The sequence below is a fragment of the Salminus brasiliensis genome, chromosome 19, assembly GCF_030463535.1.
Source record: "Salminus brasiliensis chromosome 19, fSalBra1.hap2, whole genome shotgun sequence".
Classification (NCBI taxonomy): Eukaryota; Metazoa; Chordata; class Actinopteri; order Characiformes; family Bryconidae; genus Salminus; species Salminus brasiliensis.
This window is the reverse complement of record NC_132896.1, coordinates 32,211,659-32,228,063: the sequence shown is the minus strand read 5'-3', so window position 1 is coordinate 32,228,063 and position 16,405 is coordinate 32,211,659. Positions and strand designations below refer to the sequence as shown.

Genomic DNA, 16,405 nt, shown 5'->3' with positions numbered 1-16,405 from the left:
GTAACTCTGCTTGTGTACAGTGTGGTGTAGTGTAGCACTGAATTAAGCCATACGGGGTCACACACCTTACGAATGTAAGGGTATGTTAATAAAATATGTGTAAAATGTGAGTCATTGAGACACATTATTGGTGCCTGGGTGGAGCAAAGCGTCCGAAGATGGAAACAGGAAATCCCCAAGCTAGAAACATGAGGCCTGGGTTATCTTTATTCTGAAAGCTTCTCCTCTGGACAATATTTAGATGTTCTATTTTTGACAGATGTGCAGAGGTCAAACGTACCCCGCAGATAAAACAGTCCTGGGTTGACACTTGATATTTTGTTTACAAATAAATAGAGACAAAATAAGATAAAATGAAAATGTTTGATTAATGTTTGAAAATGTTTGATCTGAAATCTACTGAAAATTTACAATGTAGTTTTTGGGGAATCATACAAATTCTGGATAAGCAATATTTTACTGAACAGGTCCATGTAAATTGTTGTACTGCTGGTTTAGAGCCATTCTCTTTTAATTCATTCCAAAAACGTTTTGTATAGTTGCATATATGCATATAGTTAATATATAGTTAGTTAGCATATAGTTAGTCATATCAGAATATTAGGAACACCTTCCTAATAGTGGGACTAACCACCCTTGGCTGTATTAGGTGACGGAAGGTGTTCATTAACTGGTTCACAGTGGAGCGTTGCACTCTGTTGACTACAACTGACTGGTGTGCTCGCTTAGTTATACGTGCCAGTGTTGCCCCAGTCCGACCTCATTCCAAACTGTATAACTGGAGCGGTCAATATTGTGCATCTCAGAAACTGACGCTAACATTGTGAGATGTTTTAGAGCCGCTGTAGTGAAGGTGTTTCAAGAATGGACTCACACGTTGAGTTTCCCAACAGCACATCAGAGGTGCCCCACAGGCCAGTGATGCTAGAGGGGAACAAGGACTCCGGCGAGTGTTACAGAGAAATCGACCTGATGACCTTCCATCACCTAATGTCTCACTAGTATCATCAGAGCCAAGGGTGGTCATTCCCACTATTAGGTTGGTGGTCATAACATTCCAATATGACTGTGTACATATTATGCTGTTGTCAAATGAGCCAATAAGGTCTCCCTAGCAATTGTTGTTTTTTTTATTTGTGTACTTATAAGTTCATTTAAAAAATAAATGTAATTAAAAATAAAAACATAATAATGTTTTAATGTTAAATTGTTTGTCTGTTAAAGATACAAACTAGTGTATTGTTGTTGTTGTTGTTAATAATAATAAGAAGAATAATAATAAGAATAATAATAATATACTAGTTTGTATTTATTTTTAGATAACGTAGTTTAAATATTTAATTTACTTTTTTATTATTGTTCTTTCTCTTTATCCTATCCTTATTTTATCAGTCCCATTGAATTTCATTTTATTTGTCTAAAAGGTGCTATATAAATAAGTTTGATTGATTGATTGATTGATTGATGATTAAGGCTCTAACCTTTCGAGAATGGAATGCTAAGCACTCATGAAATGCTGCCGAATTCTTTACTGTACAAACCAGGCTGCTGACCCCAGTCCAAAGCCAGAGCTAGTTGTCTAACAATACCTCCAAACATAAGCCTGGTCAGCTGATGGTTAAGTCATCTAATGCAAATAAACCTCTCAGTTTTGGAGATTCGTACTGTTGCCATGAGAGCTGAATATGCTGTTGTCAAATGAGCCAATAAGGTCTCCCTAGCAATTGTTTTTTTATTTTTATTTGTGTACTTATAAGTTCATTTAAAAAATAAATGTAATTAAAAATAAAAACATAATAATGTTTTAATGTTAAATTGTTTGTCTGTTAAAGATACAAACTAGTGTATTGTTGTTGTTGTTGTTGTTAATAATAATAATAATAATAAATAATAATAATAAATAATAATAATAATAATAATAATAATAATAATAATAATAATAATATACTAGTTTGTATTTATTATTCATTTTACAGGTTTGGTATCAGTGCTCTTTAGTGCAGTTCCCATTGTAAATGGTTAATTATTATCTTTGATTATTATATAATAATATTTTATTATTATTATTATTATTATATAACTTACACATTCTGAAAACATTAAATTAATAATTAAATGATTATTAATAGTACGTGTATAAATAACTACTAGTTTTCAGTTCAGATTGAAAGAGATTCCAGGGGACTTTTATTTTAGGCTCCTCTTTGGACTAACCGGAAAACGTGTGCTGGGGTTGGACGGAAGTGCGGCTGGTAAACAAGTAGCTGGATATTCGCTGGATTCGTGGATTACTTTTGTGTTTATTGTCCTTTTGGTCGATCGCTGAGTTATCAGGTAAGCTGAGGACGTGCTCTCATCTTCAGAGTTTGCTCGTTATTCTTTCAGCTCGGGGTTTATTGGTCTGGGTGTCGTTTCTGATCGGGTCAACAGCGCTTATTATTATAAACTCTTCTCATTAAAGGGGGTTTAGCTGTCCGCGGGTCTAACTGTGGGGTCTGGGTCGGTTCTGCAATTCGTGGATTTAGCAGAATAAGCCTCTTACACGAATTCGTCCGGTCCACCTTAAAGAGTGCGGCGGGGCGGCGGGGCAGCTGCTGGCGCCTGCAGGCCTCTGAGTGAAGCGGCCTCCGTATTTAAGGTGGACTGGACTGGACTGGGCTGGACTGGAGAGCAGCACCATTGAGCTTCATAGCTTAAAAATACAGAATACTGTGGCTGTGAGGAGACCTTTACATGTCCTCCATTCTCTACAACAGAGGCCCCAGATGTATTGTAATAATTTACATTTTTATTAGTAGATTATTATTTTTATTAATCAGCAGCATTGTAATATTCAGCTGTAAGTGTACATAATATGTATGAGTGTCTGTTTCCGTGAAGTCTCTTCTCTAGGGAGACCCCTGTGTCCTGAAAACAGCAATGCCGCAAGAAGACGAGAAGCCGTTGGGTCAGGAGGGGATAGTGGACCTGGATGAGCCCAAGAAAATGACCAGAGAGGACTGGAGGAAGAAGAAGGAGCTGGAGGAGCAGCGAAAACTGGGCAATGCTCCTGCAGAGGTGGACGAAGAAGGAAAGTGAGTAGATGAGCAGGGCTGTATAGATGCACCGCACAAAGGGGCGCCAGCCACACACACACACACACACACACACACACACACACACACACCATGACCTCAGTGGCTTCATTAGGCTTGACCTCATCCCTCTGTAATGCTGGAGTAGTGGCGATCCAGCCAGTGTGCACCTCGCATACGACCTCTGCATGTGATCTGTCAGACCGACGGACTGTTTCTGGTGCGCAGTTGTCGTAAAGGATACGTGAACAGCTCTGTTTCATCTTGTTTTTAGGGACATCAACCCTCACATTCCCCAGTATATCGCCTCCGTTCCATGGTACATTGACCCCTCCAAGAGACCCACCCTCAAGCACCAGAGGCCTCAGGAGGAGAAGCAGGAGCAGTTCTCGGCCATCGGGGATTGGTATAAGAGAGGAGTGCAGGATGTAAAGAGATTTTATTATTGAGCTTGTGTTTCTCACTCTGTTATGAAATCTGGAGCTGGGAGCGAATGCTGATCTTTTTTTGCCTCCTTTTTCTGTAGAAATCTCTCAGTACAAAGTACAGAAAAGGAGCATGTGAGAATTGTGGAGCCTTGACACATAAGAAAAAGGACTGCCTGGAGGTGAAGGAATCTTTAACTTCCCAATCTTAAAAAAAACATATATATATATATAATGTATGTATGTGTGTGTGTGTGTATATATATGTGTATATATGTATGTGTATTTGTTATTATTTTGAGAAGTTGGTTGAATGATGCTGTAGGTAACGGCCTTAAAGGGCCAGTATCATTAAAAAAATCTGACTTCAGTTCTTTTAATACATAGATGGAAACTAAGCTGCATAATGAGCTCATTTTTAATTCAATAATAAGCTAGTTTGAACACATTATATATATAAATTGGTAATAAACGTGAGCGAGATCGGCTGTGTATCTGTCAGTTTTTAACACAAATATATTGCTTGACTGCTCAGATCATATGTTGCAAGTTGCTGCAAAATTACCCTCTGTCACAGGAAGCTGCAGTTCCTTATTCAACCACTAGGCAACCTTCAAAATCATTGTGATGCTCCTCTCACTGTAAAAAGGAGAATAGCGCCTCTATCTTTGCCACTCTGGGCTCACTATGTAACTCTTTCAGACGGTCCTGTATCTCTCAGCTTGTCCAGAAATGCATGTGTACAGCATGTCTTTGAACGGTAGCTTAAAATACAAATGACACTTCTCGACTGTAGAGGGAGCCCAGGAGCAAGAAATACCGATTCTCACACAGTACTGCTTAAAAGACAGAGGACTAGATTCCGATGCTTAGTGACATATGAGGGTTGATATCCGTTCGTCCAGATCTTGGCAAAGGTTTTAGGCGTATCGGACAATGAAAGCTTCTGTTTTATCAATCCTGCTCCCCTCTTCTTCTTCCACAGCGACCCAGAAAGGTTGGGGCCAAGTTCTCAGGAACAAGCATCGCTCCGGATGAGCACCAACAGATCCAGCTCGCTTTGGACTATGATGGGAAGAGAGACCGCTGGAATGGCTATGACCCTGATGATCATATGCGCATCGTGGAGGAGTACTCTAAAGTTGACCTGGCAAGTCCTTTTACTGTGGTGTAGGTTTTACGAAATGAAGGAACAGCTGGGCGGCCTTTCCTTTAACCCACTGGAGTCTAATGGAGTTTTCTGTTGCATAGAAGATAATACTCACATGGTTTATATCATGTTCAGAATGATCTCGGCTCTCTCTGTAACGAGACCTTCACATCCTAGAGCACTGAGTGAAGAGATACTCTGACCTAAACCTGAAAAATTTTATTCAGATTTAGAAATGTTTCAGATTTCCTGTGAAAGCATCCCTTTACTAATTGTTCTGGTGCTTGAAACCGGTTTACCAGAGTCTTAGCTTCATAAAAGCAATGCAATATATAAATAAAATGGTGTATAAAAGGCAAGAAGAGAGGCAGAAGACAGAGAGTTTCCATGTGTCTATTGGTTAGTTTCATACCAACCCATAGGAAGGACCCACAAATCCACCAGTTAAACACGGCGAGAGGCGGAGATGAGTATCTCGACTTGTTTTCACAGCTTCGTAACTCCAGATCTGAGTCGCATATATTCTGGCATTGGAAGGGCTCTACAGAGTCAGGAAATATCTGAACCGTATTTCTGTGCTGTAGTATCTCAGAGATATTAATCGAAACGCTGAGACGCGTCACATTTGATACACCAGCACCTTCATAGACTCCAGAAAGTAGACACTGTGTTTTTCATCATGTCTGCTCTTTTTTTTTCTCGCAGGCCAAGCGTACTTTAAAAGCCCAGAAGCTGCAGGAGGAGCTGGCCACCGGAAAACTGATGGACCAAACGGTAAGTAGCTAAAAGGATAAAAACTGGATATCTTCACTTGATTTCAGGCTGATTGTTCGCTGAGTGCTGCTCTTTTGCCACTTTTCCTCCAGGAGAGAGAGCACAACAGCGAGGATGAGGATGAGGACAAATATGCAGACGACATCGACATGCCCGGGCAGAACTTTGACTCAAAGAGACGCATCACTGTCAGGAATCTCAGGATTAGGGAGGACATTGCTAAGGTAAACGTTGTGTAAAAGGTACATCATAATTCATAACCTTCTGCTGTTGTCAGGCTTCCACTGGCTCCCACTTTTATTATAGATATTATTATGATATTATTGCTCCTGTTCTCAGTAATAATCACTGAGAGTTGAACCACCTAGTGCTATCCAGTGCAGTGCCCACTCCTGCTCTCAAGGTGGTAATAAATCCCAGTTTGAAACTGGGAACTGACGGACAACGGCCACCAGTGTGCAATTTCTGAAAGATCGCTCTGCAGGGAGCTCAATAATATGAACATACACAGCAGAGCGAAACACAAAAGAGGCCTTTGCTCACTTTTGCTTGAGAATGAGGAGAATTTCATGTAGGCTGGCATTTCTCCCACTGCTGGTAGACCCGAATGACTATACGCTTCCCTACACCTGCAGATTCGGCTGCTTCCTTCACACTATGGCCCAAATGCAGTCGCTCCATTAAGACAATAATTAGCTGTATCTGCTTTGTGACCTCTTTTCCACACATCCAGTGAGACTCGCTGCACTGCACCACCTCTTCTCAAGCTATGAATCCTGTAGATTATCTAAAGCTAGCCCGATCATCAAGATCATCAATATATGTTTGTTATTTTAACATCAGTTACAGCCTTCAAAGAGCGTCTTGGCACAGTCTATCCAATATAACACTGTCTTTATTTTCCAGTACCTGAGAAACCTGGACCCGAACTCTGCGTACTATGACCCGAAGACCCGAGCCATGAGGGATAACCCATATTCCAACACTGGCAAGATTCCAGAAGAGTACGTTTCTCTCTGATTTCTCTGATAAAATGCCTTAGATAAATGAATTTATTGCTGTTTTAAATTTGAGTGAAGTTTGAGAGGATGCTGATGTTCTTAATTTCATGTTTCCCGAGCTAAGAAAGAGCCGCGAGAAAAACACGTACAGGTTCCCACATGACTGGATGTATTCTTACATGAGTCTGTTGGTTTTGGCAGGGTGGGTTATGCTGGAGACAACTTTGCCCGCTACACCGGAGACACAATCTCCATGGCACAGACCCAGCGTAAGTAGCTCCACTTTGCTCTCTGTGTAATCTTTGTTGGATACCTCCACTCATATTCTGCCAGTCCTTTGGAAGTAATCCAGCCCAGTGTTGTCCCGATATTAGAATTGGCATCTTTTCCATTGTGTGGTGTGTTACAGCATGCCTTCAGTTTGGCATCTTTTCCATTGCCAAGCGACTCACGCACCCTGATTTGTTGAGGTACAAAGGGTACCAAACTGCTCTGCAGCATGTAGGTGGATCATGAAACAGCTAATTGGTTCAACAGTCATCAATAGTCAGGCAGCTGCCGCTTTTCCAGTAGGTTCACTGTGTCCCCCGGTAAGGTGCACAGGTACCCATCCAGGATTCCGGATTTCAAAGCACTACCCATACCTCACCATACTGAGCTGCCCACTGGTAAAGTGCCATTAGTGTAGTATAGAATCTCCACTCTAGGGCCAAACAGTTCTGAGCACTGAGAGGTAACCATTCTGGTGGCTTTTCCATAAGGACACGGTTCAAGAATGCTTACAAACCAGGCTGGGCCCAGTTTCCTCAGCACTATTAGCTAGCCATAGACTAGTTTAGTGGGAGGACCTCAATGGCGTAGTGATTCGCTGATTGCATTCGATTAGGGGTGTCCAATCTTTGGACTAGTACTGAATAGACTGTTTATGTCCATTTCCAATAAGGTCTCCCCTTTGTGGCCTTGCTTCCGTATATATACACACAGCTCCTCAGTCCTCTCTCTTGTTTTGTGTGCCACTGCAGTTTTTGCATGGGAGGCATACGAGAGGGGATCGGATGTGCACCTGCAGGCTGATCCCACCAAACTGGAGCTGCTGCATCAGTCCTTCAAGGTCAAGAAGGAAGACTTCAAGGAGAAACAGAAAGAGAGCATCCTGGAAAAGGTACAGCCCGGAGCAGTCCATGCATTCCATCTCTCACAAAGGGTGGTGGTGGTGTCAGGTTTATGGTGTTTGACCTCTCTGCTCTGCTCTGCTCTGCTCTGCTCACTTCTGCCTGTAGTATGGAGGTGAGGAGCACCTGGACGCTCCTCCGAGGGAGTTGCTGTTGGCTCAGACGGAGGACTACATGGAGTACTCTCGGCATGGAGCCGTCATTAAGGGTCAGGAGAAGGCAGTGGCCCGCTCTAAATACGAGGAGGACGTTCTGATTAATAACCACATGGTGAGTGATTGACGCGTACTGTAGATCCTTTCCCTCATGTTATTGATACGCTCACAAAAAAACAAGAAACTGTTTACTGTTGTTTATTATTTCTTTTATTTATTTATTTATTTATTTTATTCCTCTTGGAAAACCCTTTATATTTGCCGAAGGTCTTCTCATAGCTCAAAAAAAAGGGTAAATGAGAGTATGGAGTATGAACACACTAAACGAACCATCCAAACAAACCAAACGCAGGACGTGATGTCACAAGATGGTTGTGTAGTGCAGACCGGCCCATAAATGCTTAAACTTCATCTGTCTGACGCTGTGATTTAGCAGGGCTGTGTCCCAAACCACACACTACTACACAGTGTTTCAGAACTAGCTGGGATGCATCTGGGAGGCATCCACTGTAATGTTCAATTTTACAGCTTTAAAAAGCATCATTTTGTAACTAAATTAGCATATTGTACGTTATCAGTAATGTGGTTTAATACTGGTAATACTGCGATGCGATTTAATAAGCCAGGTTCAAGGATCCAGTAGTAAGATTTAAGTTGTGGACACGCTGACCCACCTGCCTTATGCAGAACTGTAGTTATATAGTACAGTTCTCTGGACTATCACTATTCACACTAGCTAGGGATATTTTCCAAGTGGACTTGCAGCACATCTGAAGGTCGCACTCTAGATAAGACATAAGGCATGAGTGTAAATGTAAATGAATATAATTTCTGAATGTTTTTTGGTGTTTCCTACATTCTTAGACCATCTGGGGTTCTTACTGGAAAGACGGCAGTTGGGGTTACAAATGCTGCCACTCGCTGGTCAAACTGAGTTACTGCACCGGAGAGGCTGGCAAGAAAACAGTGGTGAGTTTGCACCTTATGACCTTTTGGTTTAGTTTAATTTGTTCAAATATAACTGAAGACTCATCTCGGATCAAAGCAGTGACTGCGGACAGAAAGCCATAACAGTCTCTTGTTTTGTTTTTAAGAATTCGACGTGCGTGCCGTTTGAGGAGGGCATAGAAGAGGCAGAAGAGGAAGCTCCTAAGACACTACTAGAGGTAATCTCTTTGCACCTCAATTTCTGGTCTTGTTCAGGTTTTTATTATAAAAAAATGAATTTTTATTTATTTATTTATTGGTTTATTTGGTTCTGTAGCTACACCTAGCACTAGCAATGCTCCTGAGACTAGGAGGGTAAGCACCTAATGTCCTCCGATACATGTAAAGCCAGCCACCACCTCTTTTCAAACTGCTTCATCACACTAACAGACACCTCTGCCAGCCAACATCGCTTAGGAGTGCCAGTTATGCTCTCTCAGACTCCAGCTGCTGATGGCAAAGCAGCATGGCTTGGGATTTGACCTCCCAACCCTCGGGCCATAGCGATGTGCATTAGACCTCTGATCACTTTTTGACAAAAAGGTGAATCTGGCCATTGTTCTGTACACCATGTCCAGATTTCATGATGAAAGGACCAATAGAAATGCTCCAGAAAAAAATACTACAAAGGTTTTTCCCTTGTGTTACATGCTTTGACGTTTCTCCACAGCTGCATCAGGAGAAGATGAAGGAAAAGAAGAAGAGCAAGAAGCACAAGAAGAAGGATGCAGACAGCAGCGAAGAGGAAGATGAGGCTAAGAAGAAGGACAAGCTGAAAAAGGTGCTTTAAGTGTTTTGTTTTAGTGAGGTGTAAAAGCCAGTCTTGTGTATCAGTGCTAAACGCTAAAACGTGTGTGTTTGTTATGGTAGGCGTTGACTGCGGAGGACCAGCGGCTGAAGCACGTGGCGGAGATAATGCAGATTGATGAGAGGAAGAGGCCGTACAACAGCCTGAAGGAGGTGCGTGAGCCCACAGAGGAGGAGATGGAGGCCTTCCGTATGAAGCGCAGCCGGCCTGACGACCCCATGGCCTCCTTCCTCAGCCAGTGATGGAGATCCAATTGGACTCTGACCCTTTTTTTTTTTGTTTGTTTTTTTTGCTCTATTGACCCAAATTACATAACTTCATCCAGCTGATCCAGACATTTCTTGCAAGAGTAAAAGACTGGACTTAATTTCCAATTTGCTGAGTTTTCAAAAAGTTTTTTTTTGGTTATTTTCTCTATTAATCTTTATTAATAAAAAGTGTAAATAGGCTAATGCATGCATTTCAGAATGTGCCATCATGACTAGATGTACTGCTTAACTGTCCCTGTTCATTTTTTTGTGAAAATACACACATTTTAAGCAAACATTACAGTTTTGTTGTTGGGTATCATTCTTTCAGAATTACGGTAACTAGGGTTTGGCACGAATGACTTATTTTAATGCAATTCAGACATGCTAATATTAGTATTTTCGCCGTTATGCAAAAACCTTGTATCTCCATTTATTATTTATTTAATTATTTAATTCGATGTTTATATGGTGTTTACAGTTATTCCGACAGACTGCAGTACACTACAGGAAGTATAGGGGTCTCTGAATAGGTCCCCCATTGCCGCTGCCACAACAGCTCTGACCCATTGAGGCATGGACTCCACAAGACCCCTGAAGGTGTCCTAATAATTTAATTGCTCAGTTTTCTCAATTGCCTCCTACTGTCAATAAGCTAACAGACGCCTATGCCAAGTGTGCTAAGTGTGATGAGGGTAGATTATTAGAGCGCCATCTACCGACCCTGAGAGAGCATGGCCAGTTGTGCTCTCTCTGACTCCAGTGGCTGATGGCAAAGTGGTGTCGCCCCAGCTCATCGTGGCAGTGCATCAGACTGCCGAGACACTCTTTCTGACTGAATCTGAATCTGGCAGTTGTTCTTTTATATTGTTTCGGAATTTGATGATGAGCGGACCAATAGAAATGCTCCAGAATGACCTGGAATAAGATCTTTTTACATCCACTTTTTGACTTCCACTGAAAGCTAATAGAAAGCTCTGTTCTAGAGCTACAAGGTGTCTGCAGGACAGCGCCGGTGTCAGACATGCTAATAACTTCACATTTAATGACACTGGTTAAACCGTAAATGTCGACCCACTGATGCAATGAGTGTTTTAATATTGAACAGAGCTGAAATATCTGATAGATGTGAGGTATTTTAAGCTTGAGGACATTTAGAAGTTACGAGTTGCTACATTCTCTCCAGCTGCCCTCGATCATGTTTGAGCAAGGCAGATATACACAGACCCTCCAAAAATCCCCTCCCCTGTTACATCATGGTGAAAGTATCTGGCAGCGTGAGTGAAAACAGGGTGGATGCGCCTGCTGTTGTGTGCAGGAGACGCAGTACCGACTAGTTTCAGTTTTTGAACCCGGCCTGTTGTCACACCCAAACAAGACAATACGGTGAGTTGTTTTATGAATGCATGTTCGTCTCTCTGCGTCTCGGACCTTCTTGGTGTGCTCTGGATTTGCTGTAGGTGAATGATCCAGTTGCATAACCATGTAAACTACTAAGTTTAGCTTTGCCCTGTAATTCCAGAATAATGAATGCAGCTGTATTTGTTTTTTTTTTTACTTTAAGACTTTACAGTGCTCGTCTTCACATGCAACCTGTACCAGCTTTCCCACATGATGTTTTTCAGTCACAGCTGCATCATGCATCAGCCATTGCTGGCCACATGCCTGCTCTCGCTCTCCTCTGTGCTGACTGTGAACTCCGCCGTAAAGAAGGGACACAACTTCACCATCCATTCATCCCAGCTGGTTTGCAGTCTCCCAGGGCCTCAGGGTCCTCCAGGCAGTCCTGGGCCTCCTGGGCCCAGCGGAAGCAATGGGCGGATGGGCCTGCCTGGCAGCGACGGTCAAGATGGCAAGGATGGCGACAGGGGGCTGAAAGGAGAGAGAGGTGACCGGTGGTCTGTTGGTGGTGGTGTTTATTATGCTGATCTAGTGGTTTAGGCACATTTTGCTTATTTAATGATTAGCAGATGTTCTTAAATCATTTGCAAATGTCAAATGGGAGTCGTTGGCCATCCTGTGCCGCTCGTTTCAAAGATCAGGCTTATCGTACCAACTACAACAAATCAAAATTGATCTGTTTGGTAATCTCTGACCAGTAGAAGGTAGATATGGTCAAAATACTCTTGATTGTTGTAGATTAGCAGTGTTTGCTTTTATGGAATGTGCTGTAGTAATAGTCTCAAGGTCTCATTTGCCGTAGCACCTTGTAGAACGCACACTTTGTGGGCAAAAGTATTGGGACACCTGTTCATTCATTGTTTCTTCTGCTGATCCTGCTTTTGTTGGAGTAACTGTCTCTACTGTCCAGAGAAGAAGGCGGCTTTCTGCTAGATTTTGGAGGAGCACTGCTTCAGCATTGGATTGCATTCAACAACAAGAGAGTTAGTGAGGTCAGGATATGACAGACAAGCTGTATGTTTGTGCATTTGCACATCTGTGTCAGCAATGAAAATTCGACGTATTAGAATGGTACATTGAGAAATACCCAGCCAGTTGATGATGCTGACAGTGAGCAGAGATTCGATGTTTATATGGTGTTTACAGTTATTCCGACAGACTGCAGTACACTACAGGAAGTGTAGGGGGCTCTGACTTGGTCCCCATTGCCGCTGCCACAACAGCTCTGACCCATTGAGGCATGGACTCCACAAGACCTCTGAAGGCGTCAGCAGTAGATCCTTTAAGTCCTGTAAGTTGTAAGGTGGAGCCTCCAAGGCCATCCTATCGACAGCTCACAGGTGGTTCCTTTCTTGGACCAATTTTGGTAGGTACTGACCACTGCATGCCTGAAAAATCCCACAAGACCTGCCAGATGTTTTGGAGATGTTCTGACCCAGTCGTCTAGAACATCACAGTTTGGTTCTTGTCAAAGTGGCTCAGATTCTTACGCTTGTCCACTTTTCCTGCTTCCAACACCTTCATCACCTTCAAGGACTGACTGTTCACTCGCTGCCTAATAGATCCACCCCTTCACAGGTGTAGCCACTGTAGATTAGATTAGTGGTTTTAATATTATGGCTGATCTGCATATTTTTAATTGCAGGGGAACAGGGTCGACAGGGCAATCCTGGAAAACCTGGTCTGAAAGGCCGCCAAGGAGTCGTGGGCAGGGCAGGGCCGAGAGGTCTGAAGGGGGTACGAGGTTCAGCCGGTGCACCCGGGAAGAGGGGTCTTAAGGGGGAAAATGGAGACATGGGCGAGGGCGGCACCCCTGGTGGCTGCGATTGTGGAACGCAGGCCCGGTCGGCCTTCTCGGTAGCAATCACCAAGAGCTATCCCAAGGAGCGCATGCCCATCCGGTTTGACCGCATCCTGATGAACGAGGGCGGTCATTACAACAGTAGCAGTGGCAAGTTCACCTGCAGCGTCCCGGGCGTGTACTTCTTCACCTATGACATCACACTGGCTAACAAACATCTGGCGATCGGGCTCGTACAGAACGGGCAGTACAAGATCAAGACTTTTGATGCCAACACAGGGAACCATGACGTGGCGTCTGGCTCGACCGTGCTCCGGCTGCAGAAAGGAGACCAGGTCTGGCTTCAGATCTTCTACTCTGAGCAGAATGGGCTGTTCTTTGACCCGTTCTGGACTGACAGTCTGTTCACAGGATTTCTCATCTATGCTGAACAGGTCACTCCGACTCAGGTGGCGATCACCACTGCTAGTCCTGGATCCTCCTGATGAAGCCCCCCCCCCCAGTAGCTACAAAGTCACTCCACATTACAGCATCCAATGTATGGACAAAAGTATTGGGACACCTATTCTTTCGTTGTTTATTCTTTCTAAAACCAAAGCTATTAAATACGTTCTCCTGCTTATGTTGGAGTGACTGTCTCTACTGTCCAGAGAAGAAGGCTTTCTACTAGATTTTGGAGCAGCATTGCTGTAAGGATTTGATTGTGTGCAGTGACAAAAGCATTAGTGAGGTCAGGATGTTGGTGATGTTGATCACCACCCCACCTCATTATCCCCAACTCACCCCAAAAGGATTTTATGGAGCTCCACCATCCACCATTGCAGAGAACACAGCTCCACCTCTCCACAGCTCAATGCTAGGGGGCGTTATACCCCTCTATAAGCCCACGGCTGGCATTATTAGGCAGAATGGTGCCAATAGGATCATGTTGATCTGCTCCGGAGAGTCCTATTCTATTGCTAATACTTCTCTAGAGGGACTAGACGCGCTGTGTGTGTATGGGTGCACTGTCAGCAACAGGTGCAACTTAAAGTAGCTGAATGCATTCATTAGCAGGGGTGTCCACAAACATTTGGACATCGTGTAGATTCATTCAGAAATGCATGTCTCCATATTTAAGATGAAATATGCGAACATGCACCAATGGCAGCAAGAACCACAAAGCCCTGAATGACCAAAAACACTGTGAATCAGATTTGGAACCGAATACAAACGAGGCCTGAAGGCCTGTTTCATGTTCGGACTCCTGAAATTCAATGTGTCAATGAATAACCTGAACATCAACACAGTTTCAACACAGGCAGTCCAGCTTCAGCCTGAGTTAACATGCTCGCATACATACAGACCGTCATAACATCATGTGCCTACAGCCAACACACACACACACACACACACACACACATGTGAGTCTACTTCAAACAAGAAACGCTGACCTCTGAGAATGCAGGATGTTTTGGCTGCAGGTGTTTTAACTAAGAAACAACTGCCTGAACTGTCCGCTTACATAACCATGAAGTTAGCTAACTGGACTGTCAGCTGATGCCAGGCTTTCTGAATAACACAGCAGCTCCACTGTAATGTTGACTGGTGCGCCGTTTATGGAAAAGCTGTTTATCAACAAAGGCGGTGATAACCTCAGCTGACCCAGGAGATCCCGGCCACTCAGCTTGACCTAATCAGCCAAATCGGTATCTGTGTCTCGGTATATCTCACTGTAGGCTCGTATTCTGTAATATACACTATATATATATATCATTTACACAAGTTTGACCACTTTTGAAACCAAGGGTATTTTTACAGCAAGTTGGCCCCCTACTGTTGAAGTAGCAGTCTCACATATCGAGCTCAGTGCTCTAACTGCTGAGCCACCAATGCTTTTGGAGCATACTGTAACTTTGCTGTGATTATTATTATGATTTGATTGCATTCAGTGTCGTAAGAGCATCAGTGGGGTCAGGTTTTGGATGATGGAGCTCCAGAGAACACAGCTCCACTTGCTCCACAGATCAATGCTGGTGTTTTTTTTGTTTTTTTTTCCATATATCAGCTAAATTTACTGACTGGTTTTATTTAAGGATACTTGCCTGTTTTCATACCATAGCTAGACAGCTAGATAGACTACATGGCCAAAAGTATTTGGACACCTGATCATTCACTGTTTCTTCTGAAATCAAGATTATTCAAAATAGGTTATCCCGCTTTTACTGTCCAGAGAAGGCGGCTTTCTACTAGAGTTGGGATATTGGATGATTACCACCTTATCCCAAAAGTATAGGATGGCATCGTTCCAGAGAACACCGTTCCACTGCTCCACAGCTTTATATGTGCCTGTAGGTTCATGTTTGTCTGCTCCAGACTGTCATATTATTGAAGCAGTTGCTGTGAGGATTTGATTGCCTTCAGTGACCAGACTGTTAGTGAGGTCAGGATGTTGGATGATGAGCACGACCCCTCTTCATCCCAGCTCAACCCAAAGGTATTGGATGGAGCACCATCATCACCATCAGCATTCATTGGAAGGAGTGTCCAGCACAGACAGACAAACAGATAATAATAATAATCATAATAATAATAATAATAATAGTAGTAATAATAGCAATAATAATAATAATAATAGTAATAATAATAATAATAATAGTAATAATAATAATAATAATAGTAATAATAATAATAATAATAATAATAGTAATAATAATAATAGTAATAATAATAATAGTAATAATAATAATAATAATAATAGTAATAATAATAATAATAGTAATAATAGTAATAATAGTAATAATAATAGTAATAATAATAGTAATAATAATAATAATAATAATAATAATAATAGTAATAGTAATAGTAATAGTAATAATAATAATAATAATAATAATAGTAATAATAGATATAATAATAATAATAATAATAATAATAATACAACTAAATACACTCATCAATAAACTACTATGAAAACATACTTATTAAGTCATCTAACGGTGACCTTTAGCCTTTCATCTTCAATGTGTTTGTTGGAACATATTGCGTGACTTTGTCGGTGCGTCACTGATGACGAAGACGTTTTTTTTAAACGCTACAACGCGCAATCGCTTCTGATTGGTCCAGGACGTCGTGCTATGCAAATTAGCCAGGAGGACCTCGCTCAACCCTTCAGGCGGAGAGCACGCGGTGTCTCCTTACAGTCGGCCTGAACCATTCCTCCGGCGCGTAGGGGGGGCCGCGGTGCACACAGAGCACATTTCGCGGTAGTCTGACATAATCATTTTATAATTGGTGGATATAAACACATTTAGGATATTGTAATTAAACTACGGGAGTATAAATGCAGAAGAATCGATATTTGTTTTTTTCCTGGGGTTTAAAATCCACCCATTGTACCCTTCCCAGAATGGTATGTTCCTTTGAGATA

General features: G+C 42.4%; 2 protein-coding genes across 2 annotated transcripts; both read left to right on the top strand.

Annotated features, from left to right (window-relative positions):
- The first annotated feature begins 2,220 nt into the window (after positions 1-2,220).
- Positions 2,221-10,095, top strand: slu7 (SLU7 homolog, splicing factor). The gene is made up of 15 exons (XM_072663221.1): positions 2,221-2,334; positions 2,881-3,074; positions 3,349-3,502; positions 3,601-3,681; positions 4,485-4,649; positions 5,355-5,423; positions 5,516-5,647; positions 6,330-6,427; positions 6,626-6,693; positions 7,447-7,586; positions 7,705-7,866; positions 8,616-8,720; positions 8,846-8,917; positions 9,409-9,519; positions 9,609-10,095. The coding sequence occupies exons 2-15, from the start codon at positions 2,920-2,922 to the stop codon at positions 9,786-9,788; spliced, it is 1,692 nt and encodes a 563-aa protein (XP_072519322.1). The 5' UTR covers positions 2,221-2,334; positions 2,881-2,919; the 3' UTR covers positions 9,789-10,095.
- Positions 10,096-11,081: 986 nt separating this feature from the next.
- Positions 11,082-13,618, top strand: c1qtnf2 (C1q and TNF related 2). The gene is given in 4 exon segments (XM_072663547.1): positions 11,082-11,140; positions 11,142-11,180; positions 11,420-11,682; positions 12,841-13,618. Coding segments are annotated over 4 exon segments (993 nt in total). The 5' UTR covers positions 11,082-11,090; the 3' UTR covers positions 13,482-13,618.
- Positions 13,619-16,405: the final 2,787 nt, after the last annotated feature.

Coding starts and splice junctions, on each gene's coding strand:
- slu7 (XM_072663221.1), top strand. CDS start 2,920: ATGCCGCAAGAAGACGAGAAGCCGTTGGGTCAGGAGGGGATAGTGGAC. Junction 3,503..3,600: donor ATAAGAGAGGAGTGCAGGAT/GTAAAGAGATTT, acceptor CTTTTTCTGTAG/AAATCTCTCAGTACAAAGTA. Junction 5,648..6,329: donor TTAGGGAGGACATTGCTAAG/GTAAACGTTGTG, acceptor TTTATTTTCCAG/TACCTGAGAAACCTGGACCC.